The 19,148-nt window shown below is 41.3% G+C and overlaps 1 protein-coding gene across 1 annotated transcript in view; it reads right to left on the reverse strand.

Moving 5' to 3' along the window:
• Positions 1 to 19,148, reverse strand: part of POLR1A (RNA polymerase I subunit A) — a 2,269,619-nt gene that overhangs the window by 77,953 nt on the left and 2,172,518 nt on the right. The window contains exon 32 of the mRNA XM_044062330.1: positions 964 to 1,081. Within this exon, the coding sequence (XP_043918265.1) occupies positions 964 to 1,081 (118 nt within the window). The remainder of the gene's footprint in view (positions 1 to 963; positions 1,082 to 19,148) is intronic.

Consider the following 19,148-nt stretch of genomic DNA (forward strand, 5'->3'; position numbering starts at 1 on the left):
ATTCATGACAGCACCCATAAGAAGGGATGATAACTTTCCACTTTTTTCTTTTTAAAAGCTTTTTTAGCCTTTTCTGTGGAAGAAGCAGAGAAACTACAAGCTGATCCATCAAGGACTTTAAGAACCTGAATATGTTACTAAAACAGTCATCGGGAAGGGAGCAATATGGAGGTCACAGGTGGTTTTATTGTCCAAACCACATGAAAAACAAGGACCTCAGGATAATAAAAATTCCACTTTCAGGAGGCGGATGAGGAAGATATTTCCCTACCCTTACTTCCAGCAGAGAGCAGCCTGCTTTAATCTAATACTGGGACAAAAAGCAAATATCAGAAGGCACTGAGGTGGGTGATAAGGTGCTTGAACACACAGTGCTACATAATAAAGGTGGATTTGTGTCATTCCAGGTCTTTGTGGAGCCTTGCATAGGCACCAGACTGTGCTGTCCAAAGGTGAATTTCTACATGGAAAATTACCATATGCACCAGTGAGTGCATGTCCAATGGACTGAGTATCCATGCTGGGTCACCTGCCATAGAATGACCTCTGGAATACCAACTACACTAGTTACATAGTTTTCCATATCTCAGGAAAATGTGGGGGGAGTAGACTGCATGCCAGTGTTTTACGAATTACCTTTCTCAATGATAATCAGAGACTTCATCCTGTGTGTTGTGGTGAGTCATGATGTTAATCTAAATATCTGACACAAGGTGGGATGTGGTACATATGACAAGGATTTCAAATGTTTCCTTCAGTCTAACTTTCCCAGTGCACTACCCGTCCATCAGTACATATATTTAACTTGTTTGTGCATAAAACATAAAAGTAGCAGAAAGTAAAAAAAAAAAAAGTTTCTCCAACATCTTCAAAACATCAGGTTTCTAGATTTCTCCGTCTTCAAAACATTTCTAAACTTCATTAGGTAATAATTCATTATAGAGAAATACAACATATACATACCGTAAACTGCAAAAACATCTTTAATTTCTTTTTCAATGACCCTGAGAGCTACCTCTATACCATAAGTCGCTGCCATGGCATGGATGTCATTGGAGTAAAGTCGCTTCAGGTCTAATATCTGAAGAGGAGAAAAACATGGGCTGTTCAGATGAAGGCTTACAGAATAACAAACTGTTGTGCAGTACACTGCCATAATTACAGTTCAGTAACAAGTCACAGCTGAGTTGTGCTATTAAGAGAAAACAAAATATCACTATATAACTACAAAGTAATAACCTAGTAGTGTAACAAAGTATAGTCACATATACACCCAGAAATTTAGGTTAATTGTTTTACCCCACCAAAAGGGCATTTTCAGTTACACAAGTATCTAACTGCATCTTTCAGACACAATTAAAATTAATGGGACACAGCAGACTTAAATAGGTAAATGTGATTATATGGAAATATTTTAATTCAGCATATTATGGCTTGAGATCTCCACACCTGACAGTACATGCTGAGACAGTACATACTGATAATCGGCAGACATCAAGATCTGCCTTTCCTAACATTGTCCTATTATCATCCATCACAGTCCTATGGACAACAAGCAGCAGAGCGAAGAAGGTTCATAAACTAAAATACAGCAGAAATGAAAACCCAAAAGGAAAGACAGAAACGCAGGACTACACTTGACAATTTTTCACTACAAAAATCAAAGTTTTAGTACATTTATTCATAATGGTTACCCTATTTTGAGAAAGGACTCAAGCAAAAAATCATCAAAGAAAAGTCTCAAGTAAAAATTCAGGCACCTCAACCTACAAATAACAGAACAACTCTTCACTAGTGCATGCCTGCATATGAACACAGGAACTATACCAGGTAAGTGATAAGGGGACCATAAGATAGCTAACCACGTTCACCTTTAAAAGGAAACACCTAGAAATTCTTGTCAACCTTTTCAAACACATAATAGTGATCACTTCCCAAATCAAGTATAGCTGTTCATAACCTTGGTGTTAATTTGCATCTACCCATACAATTTATTTATTTAACTGGGTTTACTGGGGTAGTACACTGATCAAAACAGACATTTGCAGGCACATCTGAGGTGAAGAAATTCATAAAAAATAAAATGGGACTAATTCATAAACACACAGTAATCACAGAAGGAATAAAGTCCACCAGAAAACTGAAACACTACGCAATTATTAACATACAAGAAACCAAAAATAAATATGGATTAATTTTAGAGGTAAATATGGAAGGAAAGCAGCAGGTGAGAACAGAAGGTAAAAGTAGAAGTGATGTACACAAGGAAGAGTTAAGTGATGTGTCCAGTGGAAAAGCACCCACAGTCAGATTTTTGTTTGAGGTAACTTTTGAACTGGGGAAAAAAAATATTTTTTAGGGTGGTTTACCAGCATTGGGTGTAAGAATGAGATGGAGTGGTCAGTGAAGTAAAGTTTGATTTTGGGAGGCTGGGGCAAAGGAGTCAAGTGGGAGAAGTTGCAGAGTAGTTTCACTATGAAGTCTGGCAGGAAGGCACTTAGTTGAATTATTCTGAATTGAAGAGACCCTAAGAGAAGCACAACTGTGCAGATGACTGGGAGCTATTGGGCTTTAGACAACGTGGTGCAATGGCATTTTCTGGGGAGAAGCGGGTGTTGGAAATGAATTGGCAGATTTTGTTTTTAACAGACTGCAGAGTGGATGAGTTTTTTAAAAGCTAGTGGCAATGACAGAGAAAAAGAAGTTATGTACTCACCATAACGTTCCATCTGAGTAGGTGTACTTCATTTGTCTTCAACCTGTGGGTCACGGATGTGTATCAGATCCGACACGGCTGCATATCCAACATCTGATCCGAGCTCCAAGCTCCTCCCCTTACCCATAATTCCCCCTTGTCTCCTTCCTCCCTTCAGATCGAGTTTGCTGCCCAACACATAATACATACCCGACCCAAGAAGACCTTACCACTACTGCCAACCCAAATTTCCTGAGCCAAAGCATGACAAAGGATATCCCTGAGATGTCCATCTTCCATAATATATATATATATATATATATATATATATATATATATATATATATATATATATATAGCCTGCACAATAGTGACAAGGTTGGGAGAAGGAGGGGGGATGGCTGAAGACAAATGAAGTACAACTACTCAGATGGAACGTTATGGTGAGTACATAACTTCTTTATCTGAAGTAGTTGACTATTTGATCTTCAACCTGTGGGACAGAGTCCCCAGCTACCAAACACCTGGGAGGCCCTCATGGAAGGATGTTCCGGTGCACGGCGTAGTCAAAGATGCCCTGTTCCTGGAAACGATGACCAATTTATAATAAGAAATGAAGGTATGAAATGAGGGCCAAGTAGCTGCAGAAGAGATATCATCCAGCGACACCCTGGACCAAAAAGCTGCTGAAGTAGCCATAGATCTGGTAGAATGTGCTTTCACTTGACTTTGCGGGGAAATTCCCCTGACAGAGTATGCCCACATAATGCACTGGGAAATCCAACGGGCAATTGTAACCTTGGAGAGTGGTTTCCCTAAAAAGGGTTTTGAGTAAGAAACAAACTGCTGGTCAGATTTACGAAATTGTCCTGTGCAAGTAGAACCGTAATTGCCTATGCACATCCAGCAAATGTAATTTATATTCTCCCTTACTTTGAAAATTTGGAAAGAAAACTGGAAGATTGATCATCTGATTAATATTGGCTTCTGACGCTACCTTGGGAAGAAAAGATGGGTTAGTTTGCAAAAACACTCTATCCTTTTCCCACACATGAAAATTGGAAATTGCAGCCAGCTGGACTTTGGCAGTGGAGGAACTTGCACCTTGCTAAAAAAAAAAACGTGCCAAAAACTCCAATACCACAGACACTGGAGCAGTAAAGGGATCCAATGCATGCTGTGAGGCTCATATGGAAAAACGTTTCCACTTGCTATGATATACCCTTCTGGTAGAAAACTTGTGAGCTGCCACCAAAATGGTTTTAACGGGAGAAGATAAGCCAGGAGTCCTAATAATCATGGGAACTGCAGCAGCCAAGCTGTGAGGTTCAGACTGTCCAGGTCTGGTGGAGGAATCCGAAGGGATGAAAAATAAGATCCGGAACTGGATCCAACGTCCATGGTGGAACTACTAGATGAGACCATAGAGAGGGAAACCAGACTTGGTGAGGCCAGAATGGGGCAATGAGGATCACAAAGCTCCCCAGCCTGTGAGCTTTCTGAAGAAACTTTGATATCAAGGGCAGAGGAGGATAAGCATAAAGAAGACCGGGAGGCCAAGTATGAATCAGAGCATCTCTGGGGGCTTCCCCCAGAGGGGGATTCAGAGCAAAGAACTCGCTGCATTTCATGTTGGAAGGAGATGCTCCACCACTGAAGAATTCAGAGACCACTCGTAAGGCAACAGGATAGATCTGCTGAGCCTGTCCGCTAGGATGGACCATCCCTGAATATGCGCTGCCACCAGAAAATGGTCGGTGGAGACCACCCATTCTCACAGTCTTATAGCTTTGTGACAAAGGGAGTAAGATCTGGTTCCCCCTGTTTGTTGATGTACCAGACCACCGACATGTTGTCTGTCTTGATAGCAACGTTCCCTAGAGGAAGATGGGTATGAAGGGCCTGCAATGCAAGAAGCACTACCCTCATTTCCAGGACACTGACATGCAAACTGGTCTCTGATGGGGACCACGTGCCTTGAACTGTCCTTCCCGAGGAATGCCCTCCCACCCTAGCTGGGAGACATCCGTGGTCTTGGGAAAGGACTGGAGAAAGGGACGTCCCCTATGTCTGGAGAATGAATGCACCACTGAAGAGAGTCCCTGCACACTCGGGAGATTCATACAGGATGACACAACTGCATAGCTAATAAAGACCACTGAACGGCAAGAGTCCACTGAAGAATCCACATGTGAAGGTGCGCTAAGGGTAGCAGATTGATTGTGGCTGCCATAGACCCCAACGCCCTCAGTACTTTTTCTGTTGTCAGATATTGGGCTTGAAGGATGTACAGAACATGTAGCTTCAAGCTGTGTATCCTGTCGGGGGTAAGGAAAACATTCCTATGGATAGTGTCCAACCGAGCTCCAATGAAGTCTACGATCTGAACAGGGGCCAGCGACAACTTGTTGAGATTTATGGTGATGCCCAGTCTCTGTGCTAGTAAGAGGAAATAATCCCTGTCTTGGCAAAACTGATGCTCGGAAGGGGCAGTGAACAGCCAATAGTCCAGGTAAGGGAAGACCTGAATACCCTGAAGCCTCAGGTGACCCACTTCTACTGCCATCACCTTGGTGAACATCCTGGGGCTGTGGTGAGACCAAAGGGAAGGGCTCTGAACTGACAATGACTGGCTCCTAGCCGGAAGTGGAGAAATGTCCGAGAGAACCTGTCCATCTTGATATGATAGTAAGTGTCCTGGAGATCAACTGAGCACATCCAATCATTCGCCTGCAGGTAGGGCAGGATGGACTGAAATGCGACCATCTAGAATTTTGACTTGGTCGCTGACAGATTCAAGGTGGATAGATCCAAAATGGGTCTTAGGTCCCCCATTTTCTTTAGCACTAAAAACAACCAGAAATAAATGCCTGATCCGGATTGGTGATGGGGACAGTTTGGATTACTCGTTTTCTTAGCAGCTTTTCTATTTCTAGAGCTGCTTCCTCCCTTTGCATTGGTGGGATGTCCAGGAGGTGTTTTGGTGGTAGAGGTAAGCTCGATGAATGGGAAGGAATAGCCTCTGAATATGATCTGCAACACCCAATCATCTGTTGTTATGGACTTCCATGCCACTGGGTCTTGCGATAACCAACCCCCTGTGCGGGTCTGTCCGAGAATGGTTCTCGAGACCCAAAATTTCTTAGACCCCCTCTGACTCTAGGGCAGCATCTATCATAACCCCTCTGCCTCTAGGGGAAGGTGAGTCCTGAGTGTCACCGGAAAATGCCTGTGACTTCCGGAACCACATCTTCTTCCTTCACTGATTCCTGGAAAACGTTTTTAACGAAGTGGACCAACATTGTGTTAAGATAGTCAGTCGTAAGATAAGAAAGTTGGAGCGTGACTTGATTGAATACAGGGATGGGAGGGCTTACCCCTTGCCAGGAAAATTTAAACATAATACTTCTAATGATGAAGGGAGAACTGACACTGCTGATAACACTGAGAACATTAATACCCCATTAGCAGACCCACCGAGGAGAAGTGACCGACTGGCTCAAAAAGACAATAACAAAAATCAGCATCAGGTTTTTCAGTATCCCCAGGGCAGACCAGGGGGCAGGAATACAGTGTTCTACCAACAGAATTGGAACAGATTACGCAGATAACTGATTCCAACGAAGGGGGTTTAGTTAATGAAGATGTTGATAGGGACTCATCTAGTGGTAATTATAAGGTGGTAACCAAGGACAACTATACCATTTACAACTTTACGGAAATCACACCAACCTCTGACTTTTTTGAGTTGTTTACCAGAGGTTTTCACTTTGTCCTCCTGCGCACCATGGATTTATCCAAAACACTAGTAGAATTCTAATTATTCATCAGGAGACTAAATCTTGCATTATTCTTTAAAGGGCAATCTTTAATTAACTACACAAACACAAGGTGTAGTACTTTTAATCCCCCCACCCACCCCACCTTAAGAATTTTTGAGGAATTAGTGGAGATGGATCTAAGAAAGAAACAAGCACTCAGTGCAAACCAACCACCTGATAACTTTGATTTCCACCTATATCAGTTAACTAATTTACTCAAAGAGGAGGGTATCAGGGTAATGAAACCTGATAAGGGTGGTGGTGTTGTTCTAATGTACAACTGGGCATATGAAACATATATTCATATTTTGTTACAGGATGCTGACACTTATGAAGTAGTTTCTAGGAATGAAGTGAACATTGCGTACTCTAAAATCAAATTTATGTTAATGGATAACTTGATGCAAGGTGCTATTAATGAGAAATTACACAACTATTTGCATGTCCCAAAACCTAGGATCCCGGTAATTTTTGGGATTCCAAAAGTGCACAAAGGACTGAACCCTTTAAAATTCAGACCTATAGTAGCAGGAGCCGGGAGTATTACAGAGCCTCTAGGGAAATATATTGATCAGACACTAAAATAATTTGTTTCAACCATAAAATTTATTTGTAAAGACTCCTGGGAATTTCTTAATGATGTCCAACAAAATTTTTATAACCCAGGGATATTAATGGTAACTATTGACATCATACAGCTATTTCCCAGTATTCCTCATTCAACAGGTATAGATTGGTTTAATGAAATTTTGACAACACAATCTGATCTAAGTAATAACACGGTTAGGCAAATAGTGGAATTTATGGAAGTAGTTCTTGAGAATAACTTCATCTATTTTAATGGAGAAGTATTCCGGCAAAAGAAAGGTGTAGCGATGGGTGTTCCATGTGCCTCAACCAAGGGCGCCCGCAGGCAGGTGCAAGGGGGTGCACTTGCACCCCCCTGGAAATCGTCTGGCCGAGAAATTAATTTTATTTTAATTTAAAAAAAAAATTTTTTTTTTTTTTTAAAGAAAGGGCATTTCTTTTTAAGAACGCCCTTTGCATCCCAGTTTTACGTACCGGAACCATAGAGGGAGGAGGAGGGAAGTACCCTCCCACTTACAGCTGCAAGACCTGACTCAATGTGCCGCACGCTACGTAATTTAAATCACAAAAGTGCGCGGGAAAAAAAACGATCGAATCGGTTCCTTGTAGTGGTAGCCACACTGTCAACTCCCACAGGTTGGTAAGCTCCATTTCATTTAATTTCTATATGCAATTGCAGACTGAGCTATGCTCCGTTTCATTTCCTTATGCAGAGCTGTGCTCCGTTTCATTTAAGGGGTGTAAGTTTTCATTTCTAAAAGCAGACGTTTCTTATGCAGAGCTGTCCTGTGCTCCGTTTCATTTAAGCAGGCTGTTTAATTTCATTATAAAGAGTTAGTTTTTGAATTTTAAATAACACAGCTGCCTGGTAAAACTTTCTTGATTAAAAGCTTAACCAGAAGGTTATAAATAACAACTATATGCCTGGAGGAGATAAATAAAATCATAACGTACAATCCCTTCAACTATTGTTGTGGTTATGCCATACTTTTTTTAATTAAATGTAGCAACCTGTTTTATTTTTACATCTCAACTGCACAAATACCAGGTATATCTAAATGCATATTAAGTATTCATAAGACTCAGATGCTGAGTAGAACTGTTGGGAGGGAATGGAATGCCATTTAGTAGTAAGTAGTTTTAAAGTGTTATTTTCCATAATTTCTGTAATAAAATAACTAAAGCAGTTACCTTAGTTCATATACTTTATGGCACAACTATCTGGCACAGGGCATTAATAATATGCTCATTTAATCAGTTGTAGTAATAAAATAAAATATATTTGTTATCAGAACTGTGTTGTGAGAGAAATTCTTAATTTGATTATTTTAAAAAAATATGGTCATCACAAATGTGTTTGCAATTGAAATAATCCCTAGTCTACAAAAGCATACCTTTATATTAGCCAGTCAGTATGACTTCACAGTTTCAGACACACCAGCAGGGAAGTCTGTTCTGTCAGTTTCCAAAGTGTATGCCAAAAAGTACAGAAATTGATGAAATATGACAGATTATAGCAGAGAAAAATAAATCTATTCAGAGTCAGTTTAAGAATAATTACTGAAACCCACACACACTACAAAAAAGCAGTCTTCCAATATCAAGCAGGTTGTAATAGAGATTAGTGTAATGTATTTGCAAGTAATAGAATATCTGTTGCGTACTGCAACAATTATGTTTCTTATTTCTCTCCCACAAAACACAAATACATGCGAGAGATGCAACTATACGGCCAAACTGGAGGCTGAGCTCTCTCAACATAGGACTGGCAAGACCAGTCAGGAGGAGAAGGTTACCACACACACTATAGACCCAGTCTCACATAGTACCATCACAACCTCAAATCATACACATAAACACACAAAGACATACTCGGCGGCTCTGATCAAAAATCTACCAAAACAGCAGAGGCCACCAAAGCAGACACCCAAACAACCACCACCTCAGAACACAACACCTGCAACACATAGACCTCACAGTCAGAGTGTCAAACAGTCACAGCCCTTAAGGCCAAACACAATGCCAGACACACTAGTCATTGGTGACTCCATAGTCAGACACACTGGCGTCCGCTCACCAGACTGAGTAAGGAGAAGGTCACAGTAAGCTGCCTGTCGGGCTAGAATCCGCCACATAACGCAAGCACTCAGGTCTCTCAACAGCAGGTACAAATGACTCAGTCATTGTCCACGCTGGTGTAAAAGACCTGAGGCGTACCTCCTTGGACTACATGAAAAGAGACATTGAGGAGCTCTCTGATTATGTAGCCCAGGCAGGTATGACCCTGACCTTGAGCAGTATCCTACCTTCACCAAGAATGATGCCACAATACAGAGATAAGATGATCAGCTTTAACAATTGGCTTAAACTCTGGTGTCATTCAAAGGGATCAATGTCTGTCTGCCTGGGATGACATGCTGGACAAGCCACGCTGCAAGGGCGGCTTGCACCTGTCACCCTGGGATTCGGATATTGGCAAAGGCTCTTGCCACCCCATAGTGCCTTTTTAGGCAAGGCTCAAATTCTAAACCTACCACCCTAGAACACAAAAAGGAAAAAACTAAGGGTAATGCTGCTCAATGCCAGAAGTCTAAATCTCAAAATGCACGCACTCGAGGCCCTTCTCAGTATGGAGAACATCGATGTCTGTGCAGTGACAGAAACCTGGTTCAAGGCTCCTGAGAGCACCCCAGCACTATCAGGTTTTACCTCTTATCATGCGTTCCGGCTCCAAAATCCAGACAATACCAAGAAAGGAGGGGGGGGTATCCATATTCATCAAAGACACCCACACCTCAAGACTGGTGGCATACGATGCATCGGAGACCATCCAGGTGCAGTTAACCATAGGCAAGACTGCTCTGCAAATTGTAGCATGTTACAGGCCACCCTCACAAACTCAGGAACCTCACATGGCCTTCCTGAAAACACTAGAGGATAAATGTATCACCAAACACCATCATACTAGGTGACTTCAATTACCCTAATATAGACTGGGAACACTACTCAAGCCCAAACACCCTAGCCCAAAGTTTCTGGAATTCATAAACTCAAATGCCATGGAACAACTAGTCACCATCCCCACAAGAGGAGAAAACATACTTGATCTCATCATCACGAACATGGGAGCACAATGTTCAACACCGCAAGTATACCCCTCATTGGTGAGATCAGATCACAAACTAATCTCGCTGGAGGTCCTCATCCCACCCCACCTGAAATAAAAAGACCACAGTAAAGAACTTCTCGAAAGCCGACTTCACACTTCTAAAGACTAGTGTGGTCTCCTTTAAGGCCCCCGAGCCGGCGGAAAACAGTACTCAAGCCGCTGAATCACTTACAAATGCCTTCTACCAGCACCTGCAGGACTGCATGGATAAGGCAATCCCAAGCAAAACAAAGACTCTTTGTACCAAAGGCAAGCGTCCAGTCTGGTGGACCCCAGCCATAAACAAACTCTACAACAAAAGGAGGAAGCTACTACAAGATAGAGCAAAATCCTTAAAAGGTAAGACACCCTTGATCACTATAAGTAAAAACTAAGAGCTCTCATAAAATCATCCAAAGCAAATTTTGAGAGAAAAATAGCTAAAGACTCAAAAGACAATCATAAGGCCTTCTTTAGCTATGTTAGAAATCTGGGAGGAAACTCCCAGATATGCTCAGAACTAGTTCAAAATGATGTGAAGATTACTGATCCTACAGACATTGCCAACATACTGGCTGACAGGTTCAGTGCAAACTTCTCCCCTCCCCAAAGGAGAGATATCTATACCAAGTGATTGCAGCCCCCAAACATCTCCAAGCCCAAGTGAGAACTGCTCTCTCCAAAGCAAAAAACACAGCATCCATGGGACCTGATGGTGTCCCCGGCTGTGTGCTCCACGAACTCAACGAGGAATTAAACCCACAGCTAGGACAGCTGTTTAATCATAGTCTTACCTCTGGATCACCCAGGGTGGCGCACTGCAACTGTGGTCCCACTTCACAAAGGCGGTGCCTCCACCGACCCTGGAAATTACCGGCCCATTAGCTTGACAAGCCTTATCTGCAAAGCCATGGAGAGGATCATAATGGACCTCATAAATAAAGACATAGGGAATTTGCAGACTTTGGATCCATCCCAGTTTGGCTTTGTCAAAGGCAGATCATGCCTTCTAAACTTGGTTGACTTTTTGAAACAGTCACCAAAGCCATTGATGAGGAAAGGCAGTCCATACAGCCTACCTCGATCTGGCGAAGGCCTTCGATACAATACCCCACTCGGGTATCATTGAAAAACTCATCAGCTTAAATGTTAACCCATACATCACAAGATGGGTTGCAAACTGGCTGAGTGACAGAACCCACAGGGTCAGAGTTGCTGGCGCCATGTCAGACTCAAAGCCTGTCACAAGTGGTGTACCACAGGGCTCAGTCCTGGGCCCACTCTTGTTTGGCATCTACTTTTCCAGTACAAGCAAACACAGGAGGGTTATGGCTGACAAAGTTTGCAGATGACTGCAAACTGGCCATAGTAGAAAACACATCTGACACAGATATCCTTCAGAAGGGTCTCACAGAAGCGGATAACTGGTGCCAGAGCCATGGCCTAAAGTTAAATGCCAAAAATGCATAGTCATACCCTTGGGAAAAACAAGGTTACCCCTAGCTACCAAATAGGTGGCAATCCACTGAGCACAGAAGAAGTTATCAGGGACCTGGGGACCCAGGTTGATAGTAGTCTGTCATTCGACACCCATGTAGCTAAAGTAGTTAGGAAGGCCTTCTACATTGCCCACCTTATCATGAAGGGATTCTCATCTAGATCAAGGGAGGTCATAGTCTCCCTATACTCATCACTCATCAGACCAATGATTGAGTATAATGCTCCATTCGGAATGTATCTGACCCGACACTTGCAGCAGCTGGAGAGGCCACAAAAGTTCCTCACCAAAAGGATAAAGGGTCTCAAACATCTGTCCTATGCTGCCCGACTGAAAGAACTCCAGCTCTATTCAGTCGCTTACGCTGCTCAGAGGTGACCTTTGCCTAACATACAAGGCCATGTCAAACCCAGATTTGATGAATATGCTTCACCTCAAAAATCTAGATCCGTCAGAGCCACAAGGCGGAGACTTAAACCTCGCACGGCTATTAATAGGCGTGCTGGAGGGATAGATTCATCACATAAAGACTCCTATGCTGTGGAATAAAATCCCGGTATATGTGAGGCAGAGCACCTCGCTGGCCTTGTTCAAGAGAAATCTTGACCAATGGATGGGAGATCGCAGATATACCCCAGGGATTACCTCAGTGTCACTGCTCAACAGAGGCACAGCAAAATAATGGGTATAGTTCCCCATACTAAAGGGGTGGCGTAAGCCACAAAACTATGGGCTAGGCTTGTAAATGCCCTCGGGCAGATAGCCTAGTATGAACCTATGAACCTATGAACCTATGAACCTAAGTGGACAAAGCTGTTTGTGATCTTTTGCATGTATTGTGAAATGGGTTTGCAAACCTTTGAATTTGCCGTGAAAGGCTGAGTTAGCACATTTTTCTGTGAGTATTAATTGTAGCATTTGTCATATGACAAGACAGCTTTATAAATCACTATGCCTAAAATGAGATGTTTCATTCCAGCATCAGATGTATTTCCTCTTGTACATTTTGCTGGGTAGAGTTAAAAAAAAATACATTTTCAAAACATGATGCATGCATTTCATTGTATGAAGAGCCATCATATGCTTACTGTACTTATCAATCCAAAAAACAACAACCTTTTGAAAGCAATGGATATTTAAGTGTCTAGTATACTAAATTACAGTATTGTGTGACCTTCTACACTATGGAGAATGAGGAAGTCTGAAAAAATACAATTCCTTGAAACTTCAGGTTCATGTGTGGAGTCAAATTTTAACATGTACAGGGCTACTGTGTACAAAAACATAGCGGCCAAACACTGAATGGTGACACTGGCAAATTAGCCAGTGCTGAAACTTAGACTTCAGAAGAGCTTCACAGTGGCACTGAATAAACAACTAGAAGTTGAGCCATACTTTTATTTATTTATTTATTTTACATTTGTTGACCGGGATAGTCCGAATGGATGCAAGTCCATTTTCAGCGGAGGCCCGGGGAGATGAGCTCCAAGGGTAAGCAGATACAGCATTACATAATATCAGCATTACATATTACAAACATACTGTTTACAGAGATTACATAAGTAAGCAAGTTAAGCAAGGTCCACAGGTTGCAGTTAATCCTGAGCACAAGTCAGGATTAAATTAAATCACACAGTAAACTGGTCAACAGATTTTTACACATTCTAGAGAGAGTTAGCCAGGCTTGATACATTGACATAGCCAGTTAAGTGACAAATGTTGTTTGAGTCTAGTTTTAAATTGACCTAAGGTGGAAAGTAAGGTAATATTAGCTGGAAGAGTGTTCCAGGATCTACTTACAGAGTTTGCAAAGAGAGAATCACCGGCTGTGTTATTAATTTTGCTAGTCTGAATTAGTAGTTTGTTAGAGGATTGAAGTGGTCTAGGATTGTTATAGGGGGTGATTATAATCCGGACAATACTCCTGCACTTAAAAATATTGAGGATTTTATAGGCCATAATCAGTTGGTTATACTGGATTAGGCTGGGTAGTTCAAGCCACCCAAGCTGATTTAGATTGATGCAATGATGTGTCCTAAAAGGCAGCCCAGTGGCAAACCTGGCAATGTGGTTGTAGCAAACAGAGTTTGTTAAGGACAGTCTTGTTTAAATTCGAGAGTAGAGGGGATGCATACAGAAGGGTTGAAAGAAGGTGAGAGTGAGCTATGGCAATTTTAACTGGAGGGGTTAGGAAGGCTTTTATTCTGTAAAGTGACCCTAGTTTTTTATTGATGGTTTTGATAGTTTGGTTAACATGTAGGTCAAATTTTAGATTATTGTCTATGATGACACCTAATAGTTTTGTAGATAGGTCAGGGGAGATTATTGTGCCATCATTTGATTTTATGGTAAAGGTGAAAGCGGTAGACCTACTTGTTGGTGAAAATAACTGCATTTTAGTGTTTTTGGGATTTAGGATCAGTCGATGTTCAGAAAGCCAGTTTTCTATTGTATTAAAGGTGGTCTGGGTAGCTGACCATAACTCTACTGGAGATGTGGCTGAGCAAATCAGAGTAGAGTCATCAGCATACTGGATACAGCTGACCTTTGGGATGACAGTATAAAGGTTGTTAATGAAGATGGAGAACAGCAAGGGCCCTAGTATAGAGCCTTGTGGTACTCCAAGGGTGTTAGGTAGAAGGTCAGAGAGTTTATTCTGCCAGAGGACAGCCTGCTGTCGACCATTCAGGTAGGATTGAAACCAGTGGAGGGCTCCAGTATCTAGACAGAATATTTGCAGGGTTTGGATTAAAAGTTGGTGATCAACCATATTGAATGCCTTGGAAAGATCCAAGAAGAGGGCTGAGGATATATAATTATTGTTGCGATTATGGTTTATGGTGTTGGTAAAGGCTAGGAGGGCTGAGTGCTGTGATGAAGGCGGAAGCCATGCTGAGTGTCTGCCATAAAGCGATTCTGGATTAGGTGGTGCATGAGTTGTCTATGAAAACATTTTCCATAATCTTTGCAAGTGGAGAGTATAGCAATTGGCCTATAATTGGAGAATTCAGTAGAGCTGCCTCCTTTGTGAAGGGGATTACATAGGATATTTTCCAGATGGTGGGAATTTTAGCTTCTACTATGGTTTGATTGATTAGTATTGAGACGGGGTAAGCAATAGCATCAGCTGATTTTTGTAGGTACTCGGCAGGAGTTGATCAGCAGAAAGTGTAGCGGGTTTTAATGTTTTGATCAAGGTACGGATAAGTGAAGTGGCAACTGGTTGGAAGCTGAACACGAGTAGGTTTCTAGGGGTGCTACTTTCAGGACCAGGGGAGCTAGGAGGTAGTTGGCTAGCTAGGGCTTGAATTGTCTCAGTAAAGAATTGGTTAAAACTATCAAACATCTTCAGAGGTTTTATCAATAGTAGCAGCAGGGATTGGGGTTGAAGTTTGTCCAGGATGTAGTAGATTATTTAAACCTGCCCAAACCTTGAGGGTTATTTTGATTTACTGTCTGTAAATTACAGTAGTTTTGTTGTTTGTTTTGTAAAATTGATTTTTTGGTTTTGTTCCTGGATTGCCTGTATTTAATGTGATCTTGAGGGTCTTTAAAAGAATGCCATAAAGCACATGCTTTGTTTCTAAGGGTAATTTTGAGTTTAGACTCTATAGAAAGCCATGGTGTAGTTTTTGCCTTGGTCCTCTTTGAACAAACAGGTGCATGCAAATCCTGGATCTCAAGGAATTTGTTGTTAAAGTATGCTACTGCTTCCTCTAAGGGGAGGTGTTTTAGAATAGACCAATTACATGAGTTTAGTTCTTGTTGGAATTTGGCAGGGTCAAAGTTTTTTATTGTTTCTAACCTTTCTGAGTAAGACTTGTTGGGAATTAATGGTTTTGTGCTTAATTACATATGTGAGAAGGTGATCGCTTAGGCCATTAAGGAGGGTACCAGAGGTGTATAGTTGGGGGTGACTATTTATGAGTACCCAGTCAAGTATACTTTCTTTTTGGTTGGGTTTACCTCTCCTGGTAGGGGTGGATATGATTTGTGTAAATGCATGCAGGTTAATATGGGTGGTTGGGGATTCTGAGGAACAGGTGCCCCAGTCTATATTAAAGTCTCCAAGTAGTAGGGTTTCTTGGGGGTAGTGACATGATAGCCAGTGCAGGATATCTTCAAATGTAGATATATTGTTACCTGGGGGAATGTACATACAGATGATATTAATGCATTTATTTTTATTAAGTTGCAATTTGGTGGCAAGAATCTCTGAGTTATTAATCTGAGGTGGTTGTATTACATCTATGGTGACATTCAACTCAGATTTATAGAGTACAGCTACCCCACCCCCTTCCTCGAAGCACGATCCAGCCTGTGTATATTGTACCCAGGTGGTAACACTTCATTGTCTTTAGTGTTAGCTTTTAACCAGGTTTCAGATAAACAGAGAATCTCAGGGGAGTGGACATCCAGAAGTGCATGCAATTCATGTACCTTGTTATTAATGTTTCTAATATTGAGATGACAGACTAGGAGAAAGTTAGTTGGCCTATTAATTGTAGGTTTGTAGCTTAGATTGCAAGTAGAGGGGGTATGTGTATCTGAAGTGAGTGGGCCAGGGTTGGGGTGAATATCACCACCAAGTATTAGGTTGAGTCTATACTTGGTGATAAACAAATTCCTGAAGTTCATTAGTTTGTGGTAGTGTTTGGATCTAGAGCTAATGTGCCTGGGGTTGAGATGTTGATAGACTGAACAAGATGTTGGATAGGATCTGGTACTGTAAGTATGGTTGAAGGTGGAAGGATTTACAGCTGGGGTGATAGTATGGCCTTTTGGGACCTGAAATCGTGAGAAACTGGTTTTCATACAAGGTAAGGAGGTAAGGTGTGAACAAGTGAGGTAGTAAAGAGGAGTATACCATTATCTGTGATTCAGCTAGTGAGTTAAGGAACTGTTTTACCTGGTGATGCAACACCAGAAGGTAGAGTGGTGAGGTAAAGGTAATGGAAGGGGGAAGGGAGAATGCCAGATGAAAGCTAATAGATGCTATTAAAATGTAGATAGAAGAATGGGGGTGGGTGGAATTATCCCAGATGAAAGCAGATAGGATCTAGAAAGTGGGGAGTGGCTATAGTAATATAAATTTAGAGGTACTGTGGGTGGGAGGTGGGGGCAGGAGATGAGCAAAGAGAGCCCAAGCGTGGCGAGGCGAGCATGTGAGCTATTGCAGTTTACAAGGTTTCCTAAGGTGTCCTAAAGCTATAAGATAAGTATTACAGCTCTTAACGTAAGAGTCAATTTACTTCAGTTACAGGGGAAGGAGGCAACCACTCAAGTAGAAACAAAGAGCCCTAAGGCTGATCAATATGGTGACCTGCTTAATTACAAAGCAATGTAAGTGAAAGCTTAACAAATGCTTTTTGTGTGTGCAACCTACTCTGTTTAAATGTTGAGAGAAACTGATTGCAGTCCTGTAGACACCATTTTGTAGGGAACTGTAGAGTTCAATCTGTTGAAATTCATAATACACATTTCTTTTATGATAGAAATTATTATAACACAAAACAGTAACAGCACTCATCAGAAATGTGAACCTACAACTGGCTGCTGAAATGGAGTATAATGAATACTAGTTAACAGAACTCCTCAATCTCTGACAGTGAGGGAATTGAGCATCAGGTCACATATCACTGTGGTTCTTGAAACTACTGCCAGTTGACAAACTATAACTATTTTTACTGGAAAAAGCTACTTCCTTCATTATCAGCTTCAGCAACTGTAGTGCGTTGGATAATGGACTCATTAATACTGGGGGGGAGATTTCCCCAAGAAGGAGTGCCTTCAAGCAATCACTAACAATACTTCCTCATTCAGTGCAAGACCTGTTTATTTCTGCCAGAAGATCATAAGACTGTTGGTTCTATTCCCACACAAGGTGCTTAGCTTCATTTAGTCTGGCAGTTAGCATAGGGGATTAAAGCTAAGAGCTGGTGATAAACTGCTTCCTGTACTCTGTGGTTTGATTCCCTCAGCCTCTGATAAAGTTATTTTTATCAGATTCTAGCAATGTTCTTGGTTCATGACAGAAATATTTATAATCTTTCTATTTATTTTAGGCTTTGTCCAGATTTCTTGCACTAAGAGGTTGAGGTGTGTGTGAGAGAGAGAGTGAAATGCCCTAGTTAGAGTTAGCAGGTGGATTTTATTTTCAAGTGCATTTTCAAGGAATTGTGAGTTTTAAGGGAAGAGAAATTTACTGCTGCTCATGCTAAGCCTACTTAAAATGTGCAACTGTTTTGTTTAGCAAATGGTATCACTATTGTAGTATGGAATTTTTAAAGCAGCACAGCAGGTAGCATACTTGCATCTTGATACAGAAGGTTATAGATTCTACTCCCACAACATGTAGATGTGTATTTTAAGGAGGTGGAGTGCTATAGTCCTGAGTATGTCCTCCTTTGGATGAGATGCTAATAACTATGAACCTGTTTTCGAGCTTGCCACCCATTCCCTATTGCAATATACCAGCTTACCATTTTTTTAATATAATGTAGGCAATTTATTCTTCAAGGGCGGCAGGCATTGAATTTGTAGATTAAACACTGAAATATAAAGTTGTTTTCTAGCAACAACCTCTTCACTGGTTTCAGATCTCTTTAATGTGGAATTATTCAGATGACTTTTACTTCTGCAAAGATTCTGCATATCAATTGATATTGGTGGATTGTATGACAGAAGTTTGAGTAGAGTGGCCCTTTATGGTTGAAATGTTCTGAATTGGGCAGGTTGTCATTATTGGTTCATATGATTTGTTTCATTGTTTAAAGAAAAAATGTTCAGAACTATAAATTTAAAACACACTCCAACAAGTGGTGCTGTATTATACAAGGGAAATAATTCAATTATTATATAGTATAATTAATACAGTCAGGAAGGTGAATCAAATAACTTTTCCATGGTTCTAAAAATGTGTGCAAGGAGCCTATGATTTGAAAACAGCCCAAAGGTAAACTTACCCTGCCACTGGCCATATGCATTTTCTTTGAATGTGGGTTTCAATGTTTCAGTGAATGTGGGTTTCAAAGGCAGAGAAGTGTTAATGCTAAGTCTGTTTTCATTGTAGGACTATTGCTTTGTTTAGGTTTAGTAAATGTCTATCAGTGTTTGTGCTATAAAAGTTGTAAATGAAATCCAAATATCTGTAATCATTGTAGAAGTAAAGCATAAAACAGTATGCACACTGAGAGATTTGAACAGTGTCTATGACAAATGGGGAGAAATAGCCAAGTAATGGGACACTGGAATGGCTGTGTGGGTGGGGCAACAGAGGGGGTGGGGCTGCATGGGCGGGGCTTGGGTTTGCACCCCCCCCCTGCAAAAAATCCTGCGGGCTCCCTTGGCCTCAACATACGCGAACATAATATTATACTATTGGAAAAATAAATACAT

This window comes from Protopterus annectens, chromosome 2.part1, assembly GCF_019279795.1.
Source record: "Protopterus annectens isolate FY-2018-M chromosome 2.part1, PAN1.0, whole genome shotgun sequence".
NCBI lineage: Eukaryota > Metazoa > Chordata > Ceratodontiformes > Protopteridae > Protopterus > Protopterus annectens.